The sequence below is a fragment of the Tasmannia lanceolata genome, unplaced genomic scaffold (genome assembly GCF_043159265.1).
Source record: "Tasmannia lanceolata isolate RefF3 unplaced genomic scaffold, GAP_Taslan_0.1 ptg000018l, whole genome shotgun sequence".
NCBI lineage: Eukaryota > Viridiplantae > Streptophyta > Magnoliopsida > Canellales > Winteraceae > Tasmannia > Tasmannia lanceolata.
The window spans coordinates 47,255,702-47,281,149 of NW_027518695.1; the positions used below are offsets into that span (position 1 = coordinate 47,255,702).

The 25,448-nt window shown below is 45.6% G+C and overlaps 1 protein-coding gene and 1 pseudogene across 1 annotated transcript; one reads left to right on the top strand and one right to left on the bottom strand.

The window, feature by feature from the left end:
* Window positions 1-458: 458 nt before the first annotated feature.
* Window positions 459-18,591, bottom strand: LOC143851235 (uncharacterized). The gene is made up of 5 exons (XM_077360586.1): window positions 18,289-18,591; window positions 17,032-17,473; window positions 16,305-16,513; window positions 15,276-16,197; window positions 459-1,164 (listed from the first exon to the last, which is right to left on the bottom strand). Exons 1-5 carry the CDS (start codon window positions 18,337-18,339, stop codon window positions 962-964), a joined length of 1,827 nt encoding a protein of 608 aa, XP_077216701.1. The 5' UTR covers window positions 18,340-18,591; the 3' UTR covers window positions 459-961.
* Window positions 18,592-24,092: 5,501 nt separating this feature from the next.
* LOC143850366 (uncharacterized) lies at window positions 24,093-25,448 on the top strand (annotated as a pseudogene).

Genomic DNA, 25,448 nt, shown 5'->3' on the forward strand with positions numbered 1-25,448 from the left:
TGAATGTTTTAGAATATTTTGCTTCTGATAACTTTCTGTGGAGCTGAAGAGTTGTCTTTTTTTCTTTTTTTTTGAGAAATAACGATTTTATTGCATGAAAACATAGACAATACAAGGGGACGAGACATCCCCGAATGAATATGTCAATACATGCAAGAAGAACAAATGAAAAAGCACTGTACAGGGGAATTCTCTACAATACAGAGAATATCACGGTCCACACCCTCCTTGGCTAGTATATCTGTGCGATCATTGACAGATTTTATTGCTGAAGAGTTATGTCTTTTTTTTTGAAAGATGACAAATTTCATTAATATTGAAATAGCATTCGGGACCAGTAGTCCCAGCCAGCTGTTACAAATATTAGATGTTTCCCGGACAGGTCCGAGATATTACAGAAAGAGGAGGGCATGTCTATTGTCTAACAATACCCTACCTTAATAGACTTCATTAATTACAGATATGAAATTACATCAAAATCCTCCCGATTTGCTCCCGCCTTAGTCAGAGTGTCCGCCATCTCATTTGCTGATCGCCTACGGTGTTCGAGGGTTGGGTTAAGTACCCACATCAAGTCCAGTATTTCCGCGACAATATCCTGCAGGTCTCCAAGGGCCCTTTGCTGCTTCAGTAGCCCAGGCACTACATTGGAAGAGTCTCCTTCCACAATAAGTGGACGCTGATCGTGTTCACACGCCCATCGCAAGCCAAAGAGTAGGGCCTTAATTGAAACCAGATTTGATAATTCAAAGAGCCTGCTTAGTTGCCTTTGTAAAGAACACAGTTAGTATCACTACTCGTAATGGCAGAATTGAAGCCTTTGCTTGACCACTGGGTAGACGATCCAAATATGGCATTTGTTGTGAAAACTCCAAACCTGGACATCGAATTGGGTTTATATCTTACCTATATGTATCTTACTTGTAATTTGAATAAAATCGTCCTTAGGATTCAGAGATGGTTAGCCTTCATGTTCAATTTCTATTGGTTCTGGCAGCCTTGGGATGAATGAGTTGCTGGATTCAAGGTATAAGAAAATCCTTATCTTATCATAAAGTTTACTGCCATGCTTTGGAAAATCAGCAAGCACACGATCACTTCTAGCCTTTCTTGATGGAAATTGGCTCCCTTTTCCTTGAGGCCTTAATTGATTTTCAAAAGGAGCTGAAACATAAGACAATTATCAGATTGTGGTCATCAAAGTTTCATGTGAACTGTTTTGGTGAGTTGAGCTATAATTCATTCCTACTAGTAGCAAGATTTAGTAATTTGGGAGGGCTGTAATATCTGTTTATACAATGGATCCAATTGCGATCCTGAAACCAGATTAAAAGTCAAGATTGTTCTTTTGGTATTTGAAACTGGTTCCACATCAATTTGTTCATCTGTCACCATTTTCACCACATTTTTGGACAAGAGTTTAGTTTTGTGCTCATAATTCTAAGGTTGTTCTCAGAAGGATCCAATACTAAAGTTGAGCACAGAGCTAGTTGCTTTCAAGCCCTTAAAAAGTGTTCATAGTGTAAATTGAAGTAACTTGTGGTCTGAAAATAGACCTTTGCTATGGGTCAAGAAATGGAAGATTTGTGTCCAGCTTACCATTAACACTTTTGTCTAGAAGTGCAGCCATTCCATTTGATTAAGAGGTGCCAGTTCATCTTTATCCGAAACCTTACAACAATTAGAAGTTGTTAGGCTACATCAAAAGTGGTATCAGAGGATATCTTTACCACTTAGCCTGCATCACATGCTCTCCTGGATTTGGCAAGCACAAAGAATCCCTGTTAGGCCTAAAATCGGTAACAGATACGGCAATGACGTAAGAGCTGAGCTGGAGGACCCGAGGAGCCGAAGTGAAGGAGATTGAGTCCTGCACAAGAGCAAACTAGGTCAGAAGACCAACCCGGAGTCGTTGCTCCGGACGGGCCCTTCGACACTCAAGTCAGTATGAGCAGGAGTGCAGAGCCAAATTTTAAGGAGTGGTAGCTTAGAAGTTATTACCCTCTGCTTTGAGCCTTGAGAGGCCTTTTATAGAGGGAGACCTGGGGTAGTTGGATTACCTACCCCAGGACAGGTGTCCGCCCTTTTGTGGGTTTAGGTTTACCTACTCTTAGGTAATTACCGGATTGCCCCTGGGCAGATGCTAGATTTGTGGTGGGCCCTTCTGGGGCCACGTGTTGACAGGTAATTAGTTATTGTTTTTCATACCCCATCAGTTGCCCCCCAGTTCTCCAAGTCATTGTAGTGATTTGGGGAAGTGGAGTTGTATTCCTAAATGGTAGAACGAGCCGAAGTTCGGGACGGCTCGATGGAAAACCTGTCAGGCCAAGCTGTCTGTCTGGCCTGGGGAATCTGTCCGGAAAATCTGTCAGGCTAAGCCGTATGTCCGGCCTGGGAAATCTGTCTGGCAAAAGCCGTCTGCCCGGCCTGGGAAATCTGTCCGGCAAAAGCCATCTGTCCGGAAAATCTGTCCGGCTAAGCCGTCTGTCCGGCCTGTGAAATCTCTCCGGCTAAGCTATCTGTCCCGCCTGGGGAATCTGTCTGGCTAAGCCGTTTGTCCGGCCTGGGAAATCTGTCCGGCTAAGCCGTCTGGGCGGCCTGGGGTGGGCAGAAACTTGGAGTGAAATCTGTCCGGCCAAGCCTTCTGTCCGGCTTGGGGAATCTATTCGGCCAAGTCCTGTTCGGCTTGGGCCGGGCAGATTTTTGTCGTCTAGAGAAGACGTCATATTCTGTCCGGCTTGGGCCGGACAGATTTTTGTTGTCTAGGGAAGGCGTTGTATTTTGTCCGGCTTGGGCCAGGCAGATTTTTGTAGTGTAGCGAATGCGTCATATTCTGTCCGGCTTGGGCCGGGCAGATTTTTGTAGTGTAGCGAATGCGTCATATTCTGTCCGGCTTGGGCCGGGCAGATTTTTGTCGTGTAGCGAATGCGTCATATTCTGTCCGGCTTGGGCCGGGCAGATTTTTATCGTTTAGCGAAGGCGTTGTATTCTATCCGGCTTAGGCCGGGCATATTTTTGTCGTCTAGCGAATGCGTCATATTCTGTCTGGCTTGGGCCGGGTAGATTTTTGTCGTGTAGCGAATGCGTCATATTCTGTTCGGCTTGGGCCGGACAGATTTTTGTTTCCGGTTTGGACCGGACACAATTACTCTGAAGGTACCCACGCTCAAGCAGTTTAAAATAACCGACCTTTTTCCGCCTGTGTATTGCACGCGCGTTTTCCGCCTCGGGGCGTGAGCCCTTCATTAATAAGGAACACGTGGCACCATGTAAGGGCCCTCGAAGCGCGTGCCTTTCATTAATGCGAACCGCCTTAAGCCAAGGCCTATAAAAGGAGGTTTTCACTTTTCACATTTCACTTTCTCACTTGCTCTCTCCCTTTTCTTTTCTTTTCTTTTTCTTGCTCTGCCTGTTCGGCTCTGATAGCCCCGAGTTGTGGTCGTTCGCGAGTTAGGAGCCTTTCTCTTCAGGCCGGTAATCCTTCTTTTAGTGTATCTATTTGATTTCTTTCCGCGTTCTTTATGTCCAGTAGTGCTTCAAGTTCTGAGTCCGGTTCTAGGTCTGATTCAGGGGAGTCCGGGTCCTCTAGTAGTTCGGCATCTAGCTCGTCGGAGAGGACTCGAACTATTCCGACCAGGATTCCCAGCCCCTATATGGTGAGTCCTGACGTTAGCGTAGAGGTCATAGATAGTGGGGACGAGGTGATTTTGGATTTGAATAATACTCCGCCCCCGACGGATAGTTACTTCCGAGCAGAGGCGAGCGTTGGTAGCGACGCCGCTGAGGCGTCCACAACATTCCTCCCGGGCCGGGCCGTTGAGGTTGTAGCTATGGCCCGGATGGACGCCAACCCCCAATACAACGTTCAGGCTCTTTACGAGGAAAATATCCTTGATGAATCCAGGCTGGGGGACATTAGGGATAGGTATTGTATTCCCCAAAGGTTTGGGCTGAGGGCCGCGATAGAGGGAGATAGGGCTTGCAACGACAGCTCCGATGTCTGTATATACGACGAGTCGTTAAGGGCCGGGCTCAGGTTCCCTCTGCACCCATTCTTCGTCGCGGTCCTACAATATTATGGGCTGGCTCCGGCTCAGGTCGTGCCGAACTCATGGAAGACGCTGATCGGGTTTATATACCTTGTCCAGGGCCGGCTTCAAAAAAGTTTGTCTGTGCCGTTGTTCCGCATGTGTGCGCACCTGAAGAGGCATAAGGGCGGGGGTTGGATTTACATTAGCCAGCGCCCTGAGGTGAAAATGATCACTGGTATTCCACTCTCCATACATCTATGGAAGAACAGGTTCTTCTATGTCGAGGACAGAGAGCCCACTGAGCCCTGGCCGGTTCCTCTAAAATGGGACACCCCAGACACACTTGCGCTGAGCCTCAAGCCGCTCCTTGAGGGCGAGGATATGGGAATGTTCGCCCTAGTCTGTGAGGAGCTGCACCGGGAGGGCCTTATTCATTGTGCGGAATTCTCTGGGGAAGAGATTCTGGTCGGGCTTGGCATTAGTACTGCGACCCCGGCACGTATGTGGCTAGTCTTGCTTTTAAACTCTTTTTCCTCCTTTTTGCTCTTGACCGGTTTTGTTCGTCTATGTTGACTTTCAGAGATGCAGACGCAGTCCAAGTTGGAGAAGGTGAGGCAAGGAGCCTTTGTCAGGGCCCAGCAGGGCCAGAAAAGGAAAGCCCCAGAGATCTCGAGTCCTGCTCCAACCCAGGACGCGCCGCCCCCCAGGGTCAAGCCTTCAGTGAAGTTGGTCGGTGCTTACGGCCGAGGAGCGGGGTCTTCTAAGTCGGGGGGAGCATCCACCGGAGTCCACCCCCCCAGGCGAAGTCTGGGGATAATGTTTTTCGGCCCAACTGGGCCGTTCAGAAGAGTGACACTGACCTGGGTGAGAGCCGGGTAGCCATGGAGAACGTCACCAAGGGTCTCCTGAATAGGGACAAGCTCCAGGTTCTAAACGAACCTCCAGCTGCGGCCGACGAGGCCATCTTCTCTTCACTTTATCATGTTTTTTTTTTTTTTTTTTGCGCTCGGTAATCATTTATTTGCGCTCGCCTACAGATCGGACTGTATTATAATGACTTTCGGGAGAAGAGCTTGAAGTTTTCTGAGGCAATCACTAAGTCCGAGGAGGAGAGCGGCCAACTGATGCAGGAGGCAGCCGAGCTCCAAAGGTCCATCGGGGAGAGGGACGCGGAGGTACAACGACTCAAAGATGATATGACCGCCCAGAAGCAGAAGGCCGCCGAAGCCGTTAATGCACAGAGGGAAAGAGCCCGGGAGTGGCAGACAGCGGCCGTCGAGGAGGACGTGCAGAAGAAAGATGACGAACTTATTAGTTTGTCTAGTGAATCCTACAAGCTGGGATTCTTTGCTTGCCTTGAGCAGGTCAAGGGATCCAACCCGGCTGTCCTCTTGACGGGCCTTGTCCTCCCCGATCCGCTGGTGGTTGGCGACGACGAGCAGGGCACTACTGCTGCCGCAGAGGTCCCAGGGGCACATCCATCACGGGGTGGTGGTCACGGGGTGTCTTGAGCTCCCCATTTTCCCCTCTTGGGCACGGCTTCCTGATTCTTTTTGTAATGGCCCTTGGAGCCCTACTTTTTGTAATGGCCCTTCGAGGCCCTACTTTTTCATGAATAGAAGTTACATTTCGCTGTCCACTGTCCACTTATGTCTACCTCTGGCTAATACTGCTTGATTCTAACAGTGGGCCAAGAATACTCCGGGCAGACATTTAAGCTTTGATTGACCCGGGTCTTTGTAGAGGCGAACCGAGGTGAACTAAGCAGCTATACCCAAGTTCTAGGGAACTGGGTTTCCAAGTAGGTTTGGTTTTTCTGTCCGGGCCCGCTCTTGACCAGGAGTGCACTCCCGGTCTTCGTGGAGGCGGGCTGGGGCGAACCAAGCAACGAGTACCCAAGTTTTAGTGAACTGGATTTCTAAGGTGGTTTGGTTTTTCTGTCCAGGCCCGTTCCTGACCAGGAGTGCGCTCCCGGTCTTCGTGGAGGCAGGCTGGGGCGAACCAAGCATCGAGTACCCAAGTTTTAGTGAACTGGGTTTCCAAGATGGTTTGGTTTTTCTGTCCGGGCCCGTTCCTGACCAGAAGTGCGCTCCCAGTCTTCGTGGAGGCGGGCCGGGGCAAACCAAGCAGCGAGTACCCAAGTTTTAGTGAACTGGATTTCCAAGATGGTTTGGTTTTTCTGTCCGGGCCCGTTCCTGACCAGGAGTGCGCTCCCGGTCTTCATGGAGGCGGGCCGGGGCGAACCAAGCAGCGAGTACCCAAGTTTTAGTGAACTGGGTTTCCAAGATGGTTTGGTTTTTCTGTCCGGGCCCGTTCCTGACCAGGAGTGCCCTCCCGGTCTTCGTGGAGGCGGGCTGGGGCGAACCAAGCGGCGAGTACCCAAGTTTTAGTGAACTGGGTTTCCAAGTAGATTTGGTTTTTATGTCCGGGCCCGTTCTTGACCAGGAATCCGCTCCCGGTCTTCGTGGAGGCGGGCTGGGGCGAACCAAGCAGCGAGTACCCAAGTTTTAGTGAACTGGGTTTCCAAGATGGTTTGCTCGGAGATTTACAAAGAAACAGTATCCTCTTTATCATTCATATTCGAGCGCTCACAACGGCATTCACTTTTGTGCCAAGTGGCCGTCTATTGATAGTATTTTCGGAGGTTCTTGAATTCCAGGCATGGGGTAGCAGGTGATCCCCAAGCGTTTCCAGCTTATAACTCCCTGGGCGAATCACCTCTCTCACTCGGTACGGCCCCTCCCAGGTAGGGGAGAGTTTTCCGACCTTCTTTGGTTGGGAGATAGCAGCTTTCCTCAGGACTAGATCCCCTGCTCGAAATTCTCTGGGGCGTATCTTCGAATCATGATAGTTGGACACTTTCTGTTTGTAGGCGGCGACCCTGATTCGGGACTCTTCCCAGGCTTCTTCCAGTAGGTCGAGATTTGCGCGGAGCCCATCTCCATTGAGCTGTTCACTGAAGTTGGTGACTCTGGGAGACGGGGTGCCCACATCGACAGGTATTACGGCCTCCGTCCCAAAGGACAAGTTAAATGGTGATTCCCCCGTTGATGTGCGCGGGGTGGTACGATATGCCCATAGGACATGATAAAGTTCATCTGCCCATTGGCCAGCCTTTTCATCCAACCTCTTTTTGATCCCCTGAAGCAGGATTCTGTTCGTTACTTCTGTCTGCCCATTCGTCTGAGGGTGCGCCACTAAAGTAAATCTCTGTTCGATCTTCAAGTCAGAGCAGAATTTTTGAAAGTTTCGGCAGTCGAACTGTCTGCCGTTGTCCGTTATCAAGACGCGGGGTATCCCGAATCTGCAAACGACCGACTCCCAGAAGAAGGTCTGTACGTTTTGCTCTGTGATCTGAGCTAGAGGTTCGGCCTCCACCCACTTGGTAAAATAGTCAATGGCCACTACGACGAACTCGCGTCTTCCGGAGGCTGGTGGAAAGGGGCCCAAGATGTCCATCCCCCATACTGCGAAAGGGAGTGGGCTGATGATCGGGGCCATGGATACAGCAAGTTGGTGGATGGTGAGAGAGAACTTTTGGCATCTCTCGCACTTCTTGACCAGGTCCAGAGTGTCTTGCCTTAAGGTTGGCCAATACAGTCCTCTCAGCAGCACTTTGATTGCCAGGGCCTTGCCCCCTAGGTGTTCCCCACAAATCCCTTCATGCGTCTCTTGTAGGACGTATGCAGTGTTGCCTGGCCGGAGGCACTTTAGGTATGAGAGGGTGTACGACCTTTTGTACAGGCTCTCACCATCGAGGGCAAATCGGGCTGCTCTCTGTACCACTTTGCGGGCTTCCTTCTTCGCTTCGGGAAGCTTCCCGCTACGTAGGTACTCGATGATTTCGTCCATCCAGCACGGGTCGCGCTCGACCTGCATTACCTCGACGGCCTCATTCTCGATACTAGATTTTTGCAGAAATTCCATACATATACTTCCTAGAGTGGTGTAACCGGATGCTGCCAGCTTAGATAGCACATCCGCCTTCGCATTTTCCGTTCTAGGGATCCTGACGACCTCGAAGTCTTTGAACTTACTAGCCAACTGGCGGACCTTGGAGAGATATTTAATCATGCGCTCGTCGCGGGGTTCATAGACTCCTTGGATCTGGTTCGCAACCAGCTCGGAGTCGCAGTACGCCTTCAGTCTTTGGGCGCTGGTCTGGACTGCTAGGTTCATTCCGGCGAGGAGGGCCTCATATTCTGCCTCATTGTTGGACGCACGGAATCTGAACCTTAGGGCGTAATCCAGAGCGAAGTTGTTAGGCCCGGTGAGAATCAAACCGGCTCCACAGCCACCCTTGTTCGAAGATCCATCTACGTACACTTCCCAGAGTGGTTCGATTGTCGATGGATCCCGTTCTGCCGGTACGGGGACAATTTCTGTTTTTACTGGTTCAGTCTCGGCTTCTATTCGTTCCCCAGTTGTGGTTACCTTCTCCACAACCGGGGTTTGGACAGTTTCGGATTCGATGCTCTGCTGTGGGATGGTGCATTCAGCCACGAAGTCTGGCAGCACTTGAGCTTTTATGGCTGACCTAGGCAGGTACTGGATATCAAATTCGCTCTGCTCCACGGCCCATTTTACAAGACGCCCCGAGGTGTCCGGTCTCTGGAGAACTTGCCTGAGCGGCTGATCGGTCAGGACCTCAGTTTTCTGGCCGCCATGATCAGGGCGTACGCTAGTTTCTCAACCCGCTGGTACCTGGTCTCAGCATCGTGCAGGACCTTGCTGACATAGTAGATCGGTTTCTGTTGGTTGTGCTCTTCTCGAACCAGCACGGCTGCCAATGCCATGGGGCTTACGGACAGGTACAGGAGCAGCTCCTCCCTTGGCTCTGGCTTTGTCAACAGCGGTGGGGAGGACAAGTACTGCTTCAACTCCTCGAATGCGATCTGGCACTCCTCTGTCCAAGGTGCTGTCTTGATCCCTTTGACGACGTTGAAGAAAGGCAGGCATCTCTCTGCAGACTTTGAGATGAAGCGTCCCAGCGTGGCCACCATCCTGGTTAGCCGTTGTACTTCTCTGATGGTTTTCGGTGGAGTGAGCTCCACCACGGCCTTGATCTTCTCTGGATTGGCCTCTATCCCTCTTTGGCTTACCATAAACCCCAAGAACTTTCCCGAGCTGACGCCGAAAGTGCACTTAGTGGGGTTGAGCTTCATGTTATGCTCTCTTAGGACCTGGAATGTTTCTCTCAGGTTGGAGACATGATCTTGCGCACTTCCGCTTTTGACCAGCATATCATCCACATAGACTTCCATGTTACGGCCGACCTGTTTCTGGAAAAGATTATTGACGAGCCTTTGATAGGTGGCCCCGGCATTCTTTAGGCCAAAGGGCATGACGCGATAACAATATGTTCCCTGATCTGTGATGAAGGAGGTATTTGGTATATCCGATTCATACATTCTGATTTGATTGTATCCGGAGAAGGCGTCCATGAAGCTCAGCAGTTCGTGACCTGCGGTGGCATCTATCAGCTGGTCGATTTTTGGGAGCGGGTAGCTGTCCTTGGGACAAGCTTTGTTCAAGTCGGTGAAATCAACGCAAGTCCTCCACTTCCCATTGGCTTTCTTTACCAAGACCACGTTCGCCAGCCAATCTGGATATTGAATTTCCCGAGTGAAGTCAGCTCTCAAGAGCTTCTCCACTTCTTCCTTGATCGCCTGCCGCATTTCCAGGGCAAAATGTCTTCTTTTTTGTTTCACCGACCTGCAGGTCGGATCAACACCGAGTCTGTGCGTGTTGACCTCCGGGTCTATGCCGGGTATGTCTACGGGAGCCCATGCAAAGACGTCTGCATTGTCTTGAAGAAACTGGGTGAGGCTATGATGGGTGCTACTGCCTAGAGAGGAGCCGATCTGAACGACCTTCTCCTTATCGCCTTTGCACAGAGGGATGGAGATGAGGTCTTCGGCGGGCTGAGTCCCCTGAGCTTCGTCCCTCAGGTCGAGTAGCTCAATCGGCAGCGATTCCAACGCATTTTTGCCCTTGAGTGCCATGGCATAGCACTCCCTGGACTGTGGTTGATCTCCCCTGACTTCTCCCACGCCGTTTGGCTTTATAAACTTCATTTTCTGGTGATACGCTGAAGCGACGGCGCGGATTAGATTCTGGCCGAGTCGTCCCAAGATAGCGTTATAGACCGAAGTGGCCCTCACTACCAGGAAGTTGACCATCGCGAAGGCTTGACAGGGCGGCTCTCCGACGAGGACTGAGAGTTCAATCTGTCCTTCCACTTTCACGACCTCCCCTGAGAAACCGAACAGATCGGAGTTCGCCGGGCTTAAGCGGTCGTCTCCTATCATCATTTTCTGGAAAGCATGATAGTACAGGATATCGGCCGAACTCCCGTTGTCGACAAGGATTTTCTTCAATTCCCAGTTCGCGACGAGCATTGTTAGGACCAGGGCGTCGTCGTGAGGCAGTATCAAGTTGTCGAGATCCGCATCTGAAAAGGAGATTTCATTCTCCATCTTCATCGTTTTGCTGGATGTGTGCATGGCATTGACTCGGCGTGCGTATGCTTTTCGAGCAGCAGATGATGTGCCCCCGGCTGCTGGCCCGCCCATAATTGTGTTGATGACCCCCTGGGGCTGGGATCGGCGCGCCTTTGGCTGTGGACTGGATGGCGGGGGAGATTGATTCCGCGCATGGGGCGGCTGTGACCGTCGGGGGCTCTGGCCCTGGAGACTCTTCTCCCTGCGCTCTTTTCTGTGGCCGTCATCTTTGACATACTTTTTCAAGTATCCCCGACCAATCAGCAGCTCGATTTCTTCCTTGAGCTGCCAGCACTCGTCTGTGTCGTGCCCGTGGTCCCTGTGGAACTGACAATACTTCGACTTGTCTCTCTTATTCCCCTTGGAGATCATTCTGATCGGCCACCTTACAAATTCTTCTCCTCTGATTGTGACCAGTATGTGTCTCCGGGAGGTGTTGAGAGGGGTAAAGTTTTCTTCCCTCCTCTGGGGGGACCTCTCTCTTCTGGGGGCCTTATCATCCCTACGCTGCTTGTTAGGGTTCTTTTCTTCGGAGGTTCTCCTCCGGTTTGAGTCTAAGGCCGCTAGAGTCTCCTCCACGGCTATATATTCCTCGGCCCCTGCCATCAGATCCGCCAGTGAATGCGGGTTCTGGCGTGCAACTGATCGGCAAAAATCGTTGGATTTGGCGCCTGTGAGGCGCGCATTCATGGCGGCTGATGGATCCAAATTTGGTACTTGAAGAGACTCTCTGTTGAAACGGCTGACGAATGTTTTCAGAGGTTCATTATCCTCCTGCCGCAAGGCCATCAAGGATGTTGTTGTTTTCCTTGGCCTCCGGCTGCTCATAAAATGGCGGACCAGGTCGTCCCCAAAGTCCTCAAAGTTGCTAATGGAGTTCGGCTTGATCCTCGAGTACCAGTCCCGAGCTACACCGGTTAGTGTGGTCGGGAATGCTCTGCAGAGGAATCCATCGGAGGCGCCGTGGAGGAGCATCATAGTCCTGAACGTTTCAAGGTGGTCCACAGGGTCGGTGGTTCCGTCGTATTGCGGAACTGTTGGCATTTTGAACCCTCTGGGTGCTGCCGCGTTCATAACATTATCTGTGAACAGAGGTCTGCTTGAGTACGTCTTCCCAGCGGGCCGGCCCTGATCTTTTGCCAGTTCTTCTATACGGTGATCTATTTCTTCTATTCTCCGTAGCATTGGTTCAGCCCTCCGATCTGCTCGGTCCAACGACTTGTTCCTATCCACCGATGGGCTCGCAGCAGAGCCGGACTCCTTTGACGAGGCTGGGATTTTTCCTGCAGTGCGCGGTCTTCCTGGGCTCGGTGCTTTTGCGCGGAGCGGAACCGCGACCTCCGACGGTGGTGAGGCTCTGTATGGGCATGCCTGGTTCTGGAGTGATGGACTCGCCTTGTGGAGTGGCGGGTCCGGTCTCCACTGGGGCGCGTTGTCTCTCCCCTGTGGGCATTCGACCTTTCCTGAATAGGTCGTGGAGCTTCTAGAGGATGTTGGGAAGGCGCTTGGATCAGGTGTTGGTATTGACCGACAAGAGCCCGTCATCTGTTGAAAGAGAGCTTGAACTTGATCCGGAGTGGGCGTGGGATTGAGGTGTTCCGAATGAGCTGGGCTCCGCTCTGCTGTAGCAGAGGGAGCCACCACCTGCGAGGCGATTCGCTCGCTCCGGGTCCTACGAGCTATTACGGCTCGGGTAGTTCGAGCAGTTGGTACCTGAGCACTCTTCCGCCCTACCATTTTGTATAGAGGATTCAAACAGCTTTTAGTTCAGGGTCCCACGGATGGCGCCAATCTATTAGGCCTAAAATCGGTAACAGATACGGCAGTGACGTAAGAGCTGAGCTGGAGGACTCGAGGAGCCGAAGTGAAGGAGATTGAGTCCTGCACAAGAGCAAACTAGGTCAGAAAACCAACCCGGAGTCGTTGCTCCGGACAGGCTCTTTGACACTCAAGTCAGTATGAGCAGGAGTGCAGAGCCAAATTTTAAGGCGTGGTAGCTTATAAGTTATTACCCTCTGCTTTGAGCCTTGAGAGGCCTTTTATAGAGGGAGACCTGGGGTGGTTGGATTACCTACCCCATGACAGGTGTCGGCCCTTTTGTGGGTTTAGGTTTACCTACTCTTAGGTAATTACCGGATTGCCCCTGGGCCGATGCTGGATTTGTGGTGGCTCCTTCTGGGGCCACGTGTCGACAGGTAATTAGTTGTTGTTTTTCATACTCCATCAATACCCACTCGGGCACATAGTACACTGACCTGATCCTAATAAGGTCACCCTCCGTCTAGAAGGATACCTCGTAGTCAAGACCAAGATGCGAAGAGGCTGCCGAGGCATCCTCAGAACACTCGCCAGGTCCTCATGTCTCATATCCCAACCAGGGTCCTTAGAAGAGGCCCTGGAAGAGACCCAGCACCAGCACGGCAGCCAGAGCCGCCTCCTACCATGCTAGCTGGGTGGTATTCACCAAGGAAAGAACCTCCTAAGTCGATGCTACAACTACCTTCTAAACTCTCCTCAGACATGTTCAAAGTGTATGAGAGACGAACGAGAAACTTATTAAGAAGGAAACATAACGAGTGGTGCAATACTCCCAAGAGATGAAAAAGAAACGAAGTCTGCCGCCCTCCTTTTATAAGCATCAAACCGCCCTTGGCAGATGAAAATGCAAACCAACCCTTCGTTCAACGAGCGTCGCCAGACATGTGGCACCACCCTGATGGTTTTCGTCATGCATCACATCAATGTTCCTTGAAATGGCACGCCGCCCTAATTACAAGCATGATTCTTAGAAGACCCAAGCGTTGAAAATACCTCCAACATAACGGTGTGGTGGTTCGAGAAACAAAACAGATTTGCATTTATGGTACTCGACATGATTGTTTCTTGTTGCTTTAAATGACTCAAAAGTTCCATGACCACCTCCAAACTTGCAGTCCCGGGAAGATCATGGCCAAAACCCCTACACTCAGATTACTTCCTCGGGCCGTGCAGGTCCGAAGTAGAGGTCTATATGTTGGGGGCCAAATCGAGCAACAACCGTGGGATGACATGTGGCCTCTGGACCCACAGAGATCCTCAAGCAAAAACTGCCACGTAGCAGGACCAGTCATACCTCAATTAATGATGAAGCCTCTGGCCAACACGGCATCTTCGGTAATCGACGGTCAGGACCACCACTGCAACAACTGGATAGACACACCGATATAGGTACCGATGCCAACAATCATCATGGCCCCGCGCCACCTTCACCCCCTGAGTCACAAAATCTGTTTATTAAAAAAAAAGGGAAACCCACACTCTAAACGGGACAGACATCAGGTGAGCAAAACCCATTACTCATAGCATACACTTTCCTTGCACTTAGCTCCATCTATTTCCTCAAACTGACTTAGGTGTCTAAGGGTTTCCTCGGAGTTCCAACTCCGAGCATTCTCGATCCATGTTTGTGAGTGCAGGTCACTATCCAGATCACCCCACCAATCATCTCTACGGTGAAGGTAGATTAGGAGGACCCATTCCTCAACTCAGCAGGATTTGAGCCGACTAAATTTCATTAATATTACCCAATAGATGTCATGAATTTCATTGATCAATTAAATTTTAATACAACATTGACTGGCTTTTAGGGCATACACTCTTAACACCTTATCCCTTGGAGAACTACTATTGCCTCCACCTCATTTGAATATGTGATCCCAATAGGCAATATTATATGCTTGATCCATCACAGGGCTATCAAATTGTATGAATAAAATGGATAATGAAATCATCCCAAATCAGAGAATAAACTCTTCAGACCAAAAGCTAAGGCATTCAGAAATTATCTGTGGGGATTTTTTTTTTGTTTTTTGAAAATGATATTGTCTGTGGGGATACTATGGAGACATTTTAGTAGACATGATTGACAAGAATGTGAAGACTTGTTCAATATTTTTCAAAGACAAAAGCTTCTCACTCCACTCTCTCCTTGCATTGTTCTTTCTCTCACATTCTCATTCTTATTGTTATTGTGTAGCCCAAAAACGTAGGGAAGTTGGGCCGTTGACACCTTCACTTCTCAAACATACTATGTATTCCAAACAAAGAGACCTTTTAAATCGGACACGAGTCACGGGGAAGAAAATCACATATATGCATAAGCATAAAATCAAATCTTTTGGGACTAAACTAGAATAAAGAGCATGGAACTCACAACTTCTACCTAAATATATGATGTAAAGAAATTTACAGATGCATTGGTTTTCAGTTTTGCTTAGAACTATATATAAAGAGGGATCGCCTTTAGCTACTCATTATAAAACATGCAATTACTCCCCATTTGAGAGGCTCCTCTGAAATGCCACGTTGAAATGTATTTAAGGAGGATACAAATCAAACCAATTTAGTTTACTCTATTGCCATTAAAACAATTAAAATTAAAAGATTAGCACTAGATTAATATGGTACACTAGGAAAATGGAAAATTCTTCTTCTCAAGAATAAATAGCGAAAATGAAACCATGGATCACACTCGGAAATTTATGACTTCAAAAATATGATTCTACTGTCAAAATTAGTATCATTATCTGTAATTTCTTTTAGATGTCAGTATAAATTGTCTGAACCTTACAAATTCCAGACACGCCTCCTTGTGTAAAGAAAGAAGATAAGCCAAGGAAACAGACGATTTCCTAAGTAAACGAGCATGAATGATAATGAACTATTGCTAATCTGATGAATCAGTAGTATTGAATTGTGTTACCAAAGGCACCCTCAGCTTTGGGACTTGTTGGATCTGTTGCCGAGCTAGCATCTTCTTGCATTTCCTCCTCATCTTTTCTTGATCCCACCACATCGTGTTCTTCTGAAGCACCTTGATTAAAAAAACTCCATTCGGGTAAGACCTTTCCTTCTTGTCTTACAATGCTGCTATTATCATAGAAATCATGGGATCTGAAATTCAACATATTTCTCCCACAATCCTCTGTTAGGATGTTAGACTGCCACCCATGGTTTGCATTATTCATCCCTGTATAAGAGGCTGAAGTTCCTTTGGCGTCAATTCCTTTGATATGTTGAGATGGAATTGAGAAGGCAGTCTTCCGATTTTGTTCTTTTCCATTTTTAATTTCTGAAATGGCCCTAGGATTAGCCCCGAGGATCTGGATCCCAGAATTGTTTTGATGCAACTGATTTTGTAAAGTTGGGTTTTGGATGTTAGAAGATAGCTTAAGCTGATTGCCATTAAGCTCAGAACTGCAGCCATTCCAAGTATTTGAGATTTTTCCACAATTTTCCTCCTGAATTGATGTCGTGACGATGCCAATCATTTGATGGCATGTTGCCTCTCTATTTTCTTCCTTGTTTGTGCTTTCTTTCCCAGAGTTCACTTCTTTGTGTGGGGATTCAATCTTACATGAAATTGGCTTTCTCCCGCGAGATTTAGGTTTTGAAACATTAGGAGGTAACTCTTTGATTGGAGCAATGGATCGCTTTCGTCTCCCTCTCGTTGACGTTTGTACATCTAGACCAGCATTAACACCAGTAGACCCAGTGACTGCTAATTCACGCTGTGCCTTCAAAGACCAAACCTCACCTTCCAGCTTTATTAACCTACTTTGATAAGCAGCGATTTCGAATTCCAGACGACAAATAGCAGCCCGCATATGAACATTTTGAGCTGACTGCATCATTAACACAAAAACCCACAACTTTCCTTTGCAATTATGTAACATGATTCAAGCAACAAACTCATTATAAACAAAAAGTAAAGAGTTGGATAATAGCATACTTGTTCTTTCCACATTTGTTGGTGTTTCCGAGAAAGTTTTGCTGGAGGCTGGATACTTCCAATTTGATGTGGTTGTGTAGAGGTTGAACTATCAGATATAGGTGGTGGCACAGAGTGGTTAAATCCACCCGCATAAATCGGGTAATGGAAAGCATATGGAGGTTGTGACTGTTGTGCTTGAGCCCACAAAGATGAGGGATGCCAATGACCTGTTACAAGTTATTGTTGAAGCGTAAATGATTAAATAACACCAACTATAACAGCTTAAGCTATTGGAGTAATTGGTTGTTTGACATGGTATCAGCCCTATTGCATCACGGAAGGTCCTGGGCCTGGGTTCAAGACCCAACAACTCCATATAAAAAATCCATGTGTACTGCCAACCCAAAAAAGAGGGACCACACGTGAGGGGGAGTGTTGAAGTATAAATGATTAAATAACACCAGCTCTTAACATCTTAGGCCCTATTCGTTTGAGATTATGACAACCAATGGTAAGCCCCCAAACTGATTATTGGACTCAAATTACATTAACTTTGACTCCAATAATAGGTTTGGGGGCTCACCATCGGTTATCATAATCTCAAACGAACAGGGCCTTAAGCTTTTCGAGTAAATGGTTGTTTCACCGCCATGACACGTGATTAAAAGTTAAGACAAACCAATCATTGTCAGTGAACATAAAACACTCTAAGCAAAACCTTTTTTTTCTTCTTCTTCGCTTTTACCTGGAAATTTGACTGGATATGAATAACCTCCTTGATAGCATAATGATGAAATAGGTCCACTCCCGGATGAAGCCCCTCCAACTAACACAGAAGCTTGCCAACTAGAATCAGTGATTCCTATAGGAGCGAAGGGTTGATATGGAGGCAACCAAAATGGCACTTCAGAGACAGTTAAATGCGACTGCCCGTTATGGAGATGGTGGTTGTTGGGGTTCTGTTGAGGTTGTTGTGGGTTCAAAAATAGTGTTTGCCTTTCATTTATGTCCGTAGAGTTCTTGTTAAGAGGGTGTTCAAGATTTGGTTGAGGTGCATCAGGCCATTGTAGAACTGGTGCTTGTTGTTGAAGCAGGGAAGTTGCAGATTGATTGTTATAGAGAGGACTTCCACTTGTAGAATCTTTTCTGGCACCGTCATCACCAGTTTGTTTATATTCTGCATTCCTCTGTTTATCACATCATCACCATTATCAAAATGACAAAAAAAAAACCTATCTAGTTGGATATTTTCATTTCAACTATTCATTCATTTCTAGAGAAAGCCATTTGCAGAAATAAGTTAAACAAACCAAGGAATACACATGAGCTCTCCAATAGAAGAAGATAGAAAAATCATAAAGAACAGTTTGTTTGTGTAGTACAAATTATTGGAAAATGCAAAACGAAAACAAAACAGATCTAAATGTAATATTTAGTCTCAGCTCAAGAACTGCTTCTATAAGCTCTTAAGAAAAATAAAAACTCTCAAATACCACTTTCCATTATTAGAAAAAGAAAAAAAAATCATGTTCATGGGTATGTGTTAATGTATCTAAACCAGACCCACATTTTCAATAGCTCTTTGACAAGAAAAGAAGGAAAAAAACAAAGGAACAAATGTTTTTGTTAGACATACCAAAATGCAATTTGGTTATTTGATTGATTCTCTTTGTTCTTTTCTTTTCTTAACCCCGGGAAGAATCATCCACCCAAGAAAACATAAAAACAGAACCAAATGCATAACAAAATAGGAATAAATAAGGAAATAATCGAATAACCCACAAAACCTAAAGGAAAACAGCCACAAGAAATGTTGCTAATGAGATCCAAAGAACCATCAAATGCCAATAAAATCTCAATAACATAAGAACCGAAGAACCATCAAATACCCAACGAAGAAAATAACTGAAGAACCCAAAACCCAACAAAATCGCTTCATCATGCCATACTTATAGTAAAGAAATGACTAAGAACAAAAAACAAATGAAAATCAATAACTCACCAAATACTCATTCGACCCCATTTCTTGATTCTTAGCCCCCTTCTTTTCCATGGCCTCCGTCTTTTTGCTTAGATTGTTTTGTTATCAGAGTCCCAAAAAACAGGTAAAGTACAACAATCTCATTCTGAAATTCTTGACATGCTCAATCAAAGACGATCAAAAGAGCTGAAAAATATCCATTTTATGTCGAATTTACAGAGCCTGCTGTTGTTGAAAGGGAAATAAGGTGGAGGGAAACCCAAAACCCCAAAAGTAGAAAAAAAATAAAAATAAAGAGCTTAAGCACTTTTGGGGAATCTGATGGTCAAGAAATTTTCTTGGATGAAATGAAAAGGGAAATGTTATCAGCACTAATGTATTTTGACGACGGCACTCCTCTCTTTATTAAAAGTACGGTTTGGCCCTCACCATAGGATGATCGGATGATCCAAACCGTCCATTAGATGGGCCATAGCCTAAATAGGTTGTGCCTGAAAAATCATTTCCATAGGTTGATCATAATCCTCCAATCTGATTGTTAGAGGGTTGATCCTAACCCTCTTAGATCGGAGGGTTAGGATCAACCTATAGAAATAATTTTTGGGGCACAACCTATTTAGGCTGTGGCCAATATAATGGATGGTTTGGATCATCCTATGGTGCGGGCCATACCGTACTTTTAATAAAGTGAGGAGTGCCCTCATCAAAATACAGTAGTGCTGCGAACATTTACCAACTTATAATATTATATGTTGTGATTGACTCCATTTGATAGAATTATTGAGTTGATGCGGTTATTTAACAATGATTTTCAAGTACAGACATGTAGTGAGTTTGCAAGGATGATAAAGCAAAGGACCAATTAAATTACCAATGGGGGACAAACATTGGCAAAATTATCAACAGGACCCATGCTTTTCAAAAATTATCAACGGGGGACAAAAGAGGTGTTGTCAATAAAAGCTGGACGAAAATACCCTTTGGCATTTGCAACACGTTTTGACCTTGTTTTCTCCTTCTTCCCTCTTCTTTTACTTTTCCATTATCACCTTTTTGATTTTTTACCTTACTAGTCATCTTCCTCCTTGTTCAGCCACCATTGTTGCTGGCAAATCTTGAAAACTTGAATGTTGAGTTCTTACCATCTATCTCTTTGTATTTAGGTTTTGTTTTTTTTTTTTTTTTTAGGATTTTGCACTCTTTTTCATTCCTCTGTTTCTGATTTATCTTGTTTAGGGTTTAAGCGATTTGTTTTTTAGGGTGAGTTCTGGAGATAATGCATGGATGGCTTCACTTACTTTTTTGGAAGACAAGTGGTTGTATAAGAAAAAGTTGATGTAATACATGAATGGATGGCTACACATTTTTTTGTTTACTTAATTTTTTTTTTTTGTAATACACAAATTGGAATGTAATACATGAAGCACATTTAATGAAAACAACATCCATTTCTTTTGTTATTTCTATCATGAGCAGAATTATAATGCCATTAGAAGAGTTGCTATAGGCAGGAGGGGGTTTTGTAGCAGAAGGGGTTTATCAACTCTCTAGAAGGGGGTTAGTAACTCTCAAAAGTAGAGTTACCAATTTTCGAATAGGCTTATCAAGTGATTGAAAATTGGCCGAGGGTACTGGAGTTTTGGAAGAGGGTTTTCAAGTCTCAAGGATTGGGGTTATCTAGTATAAAAAATGGGGTCACCAATTTCCGAATGGGGTGATCAAGTCCTTAAAAATTGGCCAAGGGTACTAGAGTTTTGGAAGGGGGTTTTCAAGTCTCTGGAATGGGGTTATCTAGTATAAAAAATGGGGATACCAATTTCTGAATGGGCTTATCAAGTCCTTGAAAATTGGCCGAGGGTACTGGAGTTTTGGAAGGGGGTTTTCAATTCTCTAGGATTGGGGTTATCAAGTATCAAAATGGGGTTACCAGTTTCCGAATGGGCTTATCAAGTCCCTGAAAATTGGCCGAGGGTACTGGAGTTTTGGAAGGGGGTTTTCAAGTATTTGGGATTGGGGTTATCTAATATCAAAATGGGGTTACCAATTTACAAATGGGCTTATCAAGTCCCTTAAAATTGCCCAAGGGTACTGGAGTTTTGGAAGGAGGTTTTCAAGTCTCTAGGGTTGGGGTTATCCAGTATCAAAATGGGGTTACCAAATTCCGAATGGGCTTATCAAGTCCCTTATGAACACGTTTTTATCATGTTTTTTTTTCACTCGTTCATTTTTACGTTTTTTTTAAGAAAATGACATTTTCATCCAGCTTTTAATGACAAGACCGCTTTTGTCCCTCATCGATAATTTCTGAAAAGCATGGGTCATCTTGATAATTCCACCTAATTTTTGTCCCCCATCGGTAATTGATCCTAAAGCAAATTTTCAAGTACACACACGTGTACAAATTATATTATTTTGGGATCAATATCTCCTGCCATATTTTTATAATCGCACTACTAAATTTGTTTCAAATCTTGGTGATTGGATGTTAATAGCGTCTTGAGTATTGTAACAGCACTAAAAAAGCAAACCAAAATGAGTAAAGAACCAGTTATGTAGATATCAGTCACCTTTACAAAAATAGCAAAGGACCGGTTCATGTTGGGGTGCCACTAGACCCAGATGGTCTAATGAATTTAAAGATCCGAATGTTAATAGAAAGGATTTGGATAAAACAGTCGGATCCTAACCTGGTCTAATCTTTCCATATCGTCCGAAATGGGATTTTGTACAAAACGTGGCCACAAATCTGATTGGGCATCCTAAATCCTAGTGATGGGCCCAATATATGAAAATATACTTCATATTTTAGTTCATTTTTGTAAATTAACCAAGGTATAAAATATTAGTGGGCTGTTAGAGATGGCCGTAGAGGGAGACAATTAGGCCATGTCTGGCGTTCACGAATTTTTATTGTAATTATAAACAGGTCTCCGAGTGGTGAGGGAGAGGTGGGACAGGTTGGAGAAGGGGAGAGATTGTTTTGGGCACGATTGAGATGAGGGTGAGAAGTGGCTAAAAATAAGGAAAAAATCAATCCTAGTTTGAGTAGAGGTTTTTGTTTCCTTATTTTAACCACTTCTCACCGCTTCTAAACACTAATTTCCTTATTTTTGTTTGCAGATTTTCCAATTCATCAACCCTACTCCTCTCTCACCACTAAGAAACACAAGTTTTTCAAACTTGCCCTTTGGCACAGAAATATTCCATGGAATAATTTTTTCATGGTTGCAAGAGATGGATGGAGAGGGAGACCTCTGGCTTCCTTCCATTCAGGAACGCCTTTGGCTTCTTCAAAAGATGTTGGTTCAGTAATACCAACTTCTTCAATTGATGTTGCTGCATATGCCACAACGACAGACATTGGACTTTCCGAGCTTTAATCTCTAGGAATCCCCTCCTCCTGAGATTTTGTTGATTCAACATCATCTCCACTAGAATCACTGTCAAATGGAACATCTATCACATGATTTGAAGATCCCGAACCAACTATTCGATCACCATTGTTTGTGTCCTCAGAACTGGTAACATCCAAGATTTCTATAGTCATAAGAGCTACTTCACATGAATCCTCTTGTTCTTCTTCGATAAAGAGAAAAGCACTCCACTCTTCATCGCTATCGTACATTTGGAAATCTTCACATATTGTAGTATTACCTTATTCTTTCTTCTTCTTTGGTGCACGATAATCTCTGGCTGTTGAAGTATAAAAGTGTAGACACCCCATTTTGACCGTGCCCTGCACCTCCTTGTTCTGTGCTTAACCCCTTCAAAACAGTGTATTAAAACCCCAAATTGCACCTGGGCTGGCTTAGGGTCCCACCAAGGTCCCTGTGAAATTCCGTCAAGATCTGAGCTGATTCGCCTAGTGGGCAAGCCTCGATAGTGTTGCGGTGCAAGTTTAGAAGGGCGGAGGTGAAATATGTCATTTCCCGTACAAGAGGGCATTCTTGGAAATTTCTATTGCTTCCTCTACAAGCAATGAGTGAGGGCCTTTAGATTAGATTAGAGGGTTAGGATCATGTAGAGAGAGGGGAATCTTTGCCCCATTTTTTTTTACTTGGACGCCCCCCCTGTAGGTCATAATTCGTTAAAATTTACATAGAGGAGGGCTGTCCAAGGGAGAAGAGGGGGGTCAAATTCATCATCTTTTTTTTAATAAAAACCCATCAAACTAGGGTTTGCAAAAGGGGAGAGCCTCATTTTTCGTTCGAAGCAAGAGAGAGAGAGAGAGAGAGAGAGAGAGAGAGAGAGAGAGAGGGAGGGAGGGAGATCATCTTCTCCGGCCATAATTGCCGGAGACCGGGACTTGGCAACCCCAGCACCTCTCCAAGCATCATCACCTTTCCCATTCGACCTAAAACCACTACCACCACCATCTCAAACCCTCTTCTCCACCGATCCCTAACCCCAACCAGATCCGACCATCATCCCTAATAAACCCGGCCATTTCTCCGGCCGATCATCTCCCACCACCATCAGCCACCTTCTCCCATCACCCTCAGCCACCCCCATTTCTCTTCCCGACTACCATTAAAAGCCACTTCAAAATCCCCATTTTCGTGAGAAACAACAGAGAGGAGAGAAGACACAGAGCAGAGAAGAGGAAGACGAAGGAGAAAACCCATCTTCTCCACCCATCATCTCCGGCCTGCCAACCCATCTTCTCCGATCATTCTTCATCCCTCCATCCCAGCCATTCACCTCTCCAACCCCAATTTCTTTCATCATTTTCTTCGATCTCCGAAACCCACCTCCATTAAAAACCCATCCCAGCCATCGTCCTCACTCACCCATGCAAATTCGACCCTAGCTAGCCTCCACCTTCATCTCCATTTCTCAGCCACTGTTGCAACCCTCCTCTCCGGTGACATTCGCCGGAATCCGGCAAACCTCTGCAATTTCCGATCAATTCCTTGCCTTCTTCGTTCATCTTTCTCCTTTACCATCATTTTCACCTCACCTCCTCCTTTGCAAATCTCAATTTCCATTTTCGTTTGAAAATTCTGAGAGAAAATACAGAGAAAGAACGAGAGGTAGAGAGAGGGTTAGAGAGTCTGCAAAAGCAGAGTAAAAAATAGAGGGATCGAAAGAGATTAAAAGAGAGATTCGGAGGAGGGAATGTTCAGTTCTAATGATATCTGAATTTTTAAGAGCCTCCATTAAATTAGATCTTGGATCTTGTTTAAGTCTACATTTTCTGGCGAGATCACACCAATTTCGAACTAGTGCCGATGATTACAACTGGCTGATAAAGAAAGGTTTGAGCAGATAGAGAGAGTGAAAGAGAGAAGGTTCTGAGAAAGGAAAGTTGCAGAGAGGGTAAGAGCCATCCATCTCAGGCCGATATCCATCTCTGCATTTCAGGTAATTCGTTATCTTTCTTTTGATTCGTGTTTAATGGTTAGTTCATACTGGTTTGGATATAATATGTTTGCATTCTGTTTGATTATAACCTTTGTTGATAGTCTAAATCATTTGGTTCATCAAAAGTAGCATGGCTTAATAGCAGAAAATCAAGGAAGTGGGCCTGACCTTAGATTCTAGCTCTTAAGGTGTGGTTTCAGGTTAATATTAAGGTCTCATTTCAGAGACTAATATCAGTATAATCAAGCCTTAAGAGATATTTAAACTTTGCTTATTTTCTTTGCTTTCATTGGTCCTTGATCGAATTTTGAGTGTTAAGATGGCTTAGTTAACTTCAGATCAAATATAAGCATGTCTCAATTGTGTGATTATGTTTGCATATAGAATCAAGGATGGCATCTTCTTTAGCTTTGTTTATGTACCAATGAAACTGGATTTTGCATTTGGTCGTATTGTTCACAATGGTGTTCAGTAGTTGGAAGGTCAAATTATAGTATGGGTTGAATCGGGTTAGGTGCAATTCGCAAGATAGTGTAACACCAATGCAATCCTCCTTTTCTGGTTATTGGCAAGCAAGGCCGCTTATTTGTTCGTAATATGAGCTTAAATGGGGTGAACCTTTCAAGTAGGGGTGGCCAGAACCGAACCAGAACCGAAGAACCGAACCGGAACCGAAGAACCGAACCGGAACCGAACTGTAAAAAAATATTTTTGGTCCGGTTCGGTTCCACTGATGAAGAACCGAAAAATTTCGGTTCGGTTCCGGGTCTAATGTTCTCGGTTCGGTTCCGGAACCGAAGAACCGAACTTTGAATATATATATATATATATATAATATTTTTATATTCTATTATATATATACTTAATAATATAAACTACTTATAATATTAATAAGTAATAGTTAATACTATTCTTATAATAAGAAAGTAACTTATATTATAACTTTAATTAAAAGTTTTTATAAATTATAATTAATAATTAATAATTAGCCATTAGAACCGAAGAACCGAACCGGACCGAACCGATTATTTTCGGTCCGGTTCGGTTCGGTCCTACTGTGTACTACGGTTCGGTTCGGTTCTTACGGTTCATGGAACCGAGAACCGAGAACCGAAAAAAAATGAACCGAGAACCGAACCGGTTGGCCACCCCTACTTTCAAGATTGAGAATGAACAAGAGGCCCGCTGGACAGTGTGCATGTTTGGTTGATGCTGTTGGTAACCGTACCATGCGACCATGTCCTTCAAATGACGTTAAGATTGAGGTGGATGAGTTAACCAGAGGGGATTTTAAGGGTTCCAAGTGGTGGGCGTTGAGATATGGTTTTTACAGTTTAGAGCTGATTCATATGGTGATTAGGATGGCCAAGCAGGAGGGGTATTTGTGTCTTTGATTTTAGCTAGTTCTGAGATGGTTCGAGACTTCAGATCCCCCTTTTAGATTTATTGGGGGGTGGGAATATTGATCTCTGTTTTGCCAATGAGGATGAAGCAAGGACGCTGCTAAGGGGTGAACCAAACACTTATCCCGAGGACGGTTTAGTATTCTTGGCCAAACATTGCCGATGGACTGTGTTGGCGCTGGGTCCTACAGGATGCATTGCAAAGCATGGAAAACAGATTGTCCGAGTTCCAGTCATCACTGAAGCAGATCTGACTGATGCAACTGGGGCATGTGATCTCTTTGCAAGTGGGTTCTTGTAGTGGGGGGGTACGTGATTCGTTCTCTTGGCGGGAAGGTGAAACCAAAGAATTGGCTATGGATGTATAAGCAGATGCAGATCAAGGGCCTCTTTATTCCTGATGTCCCCCGATAA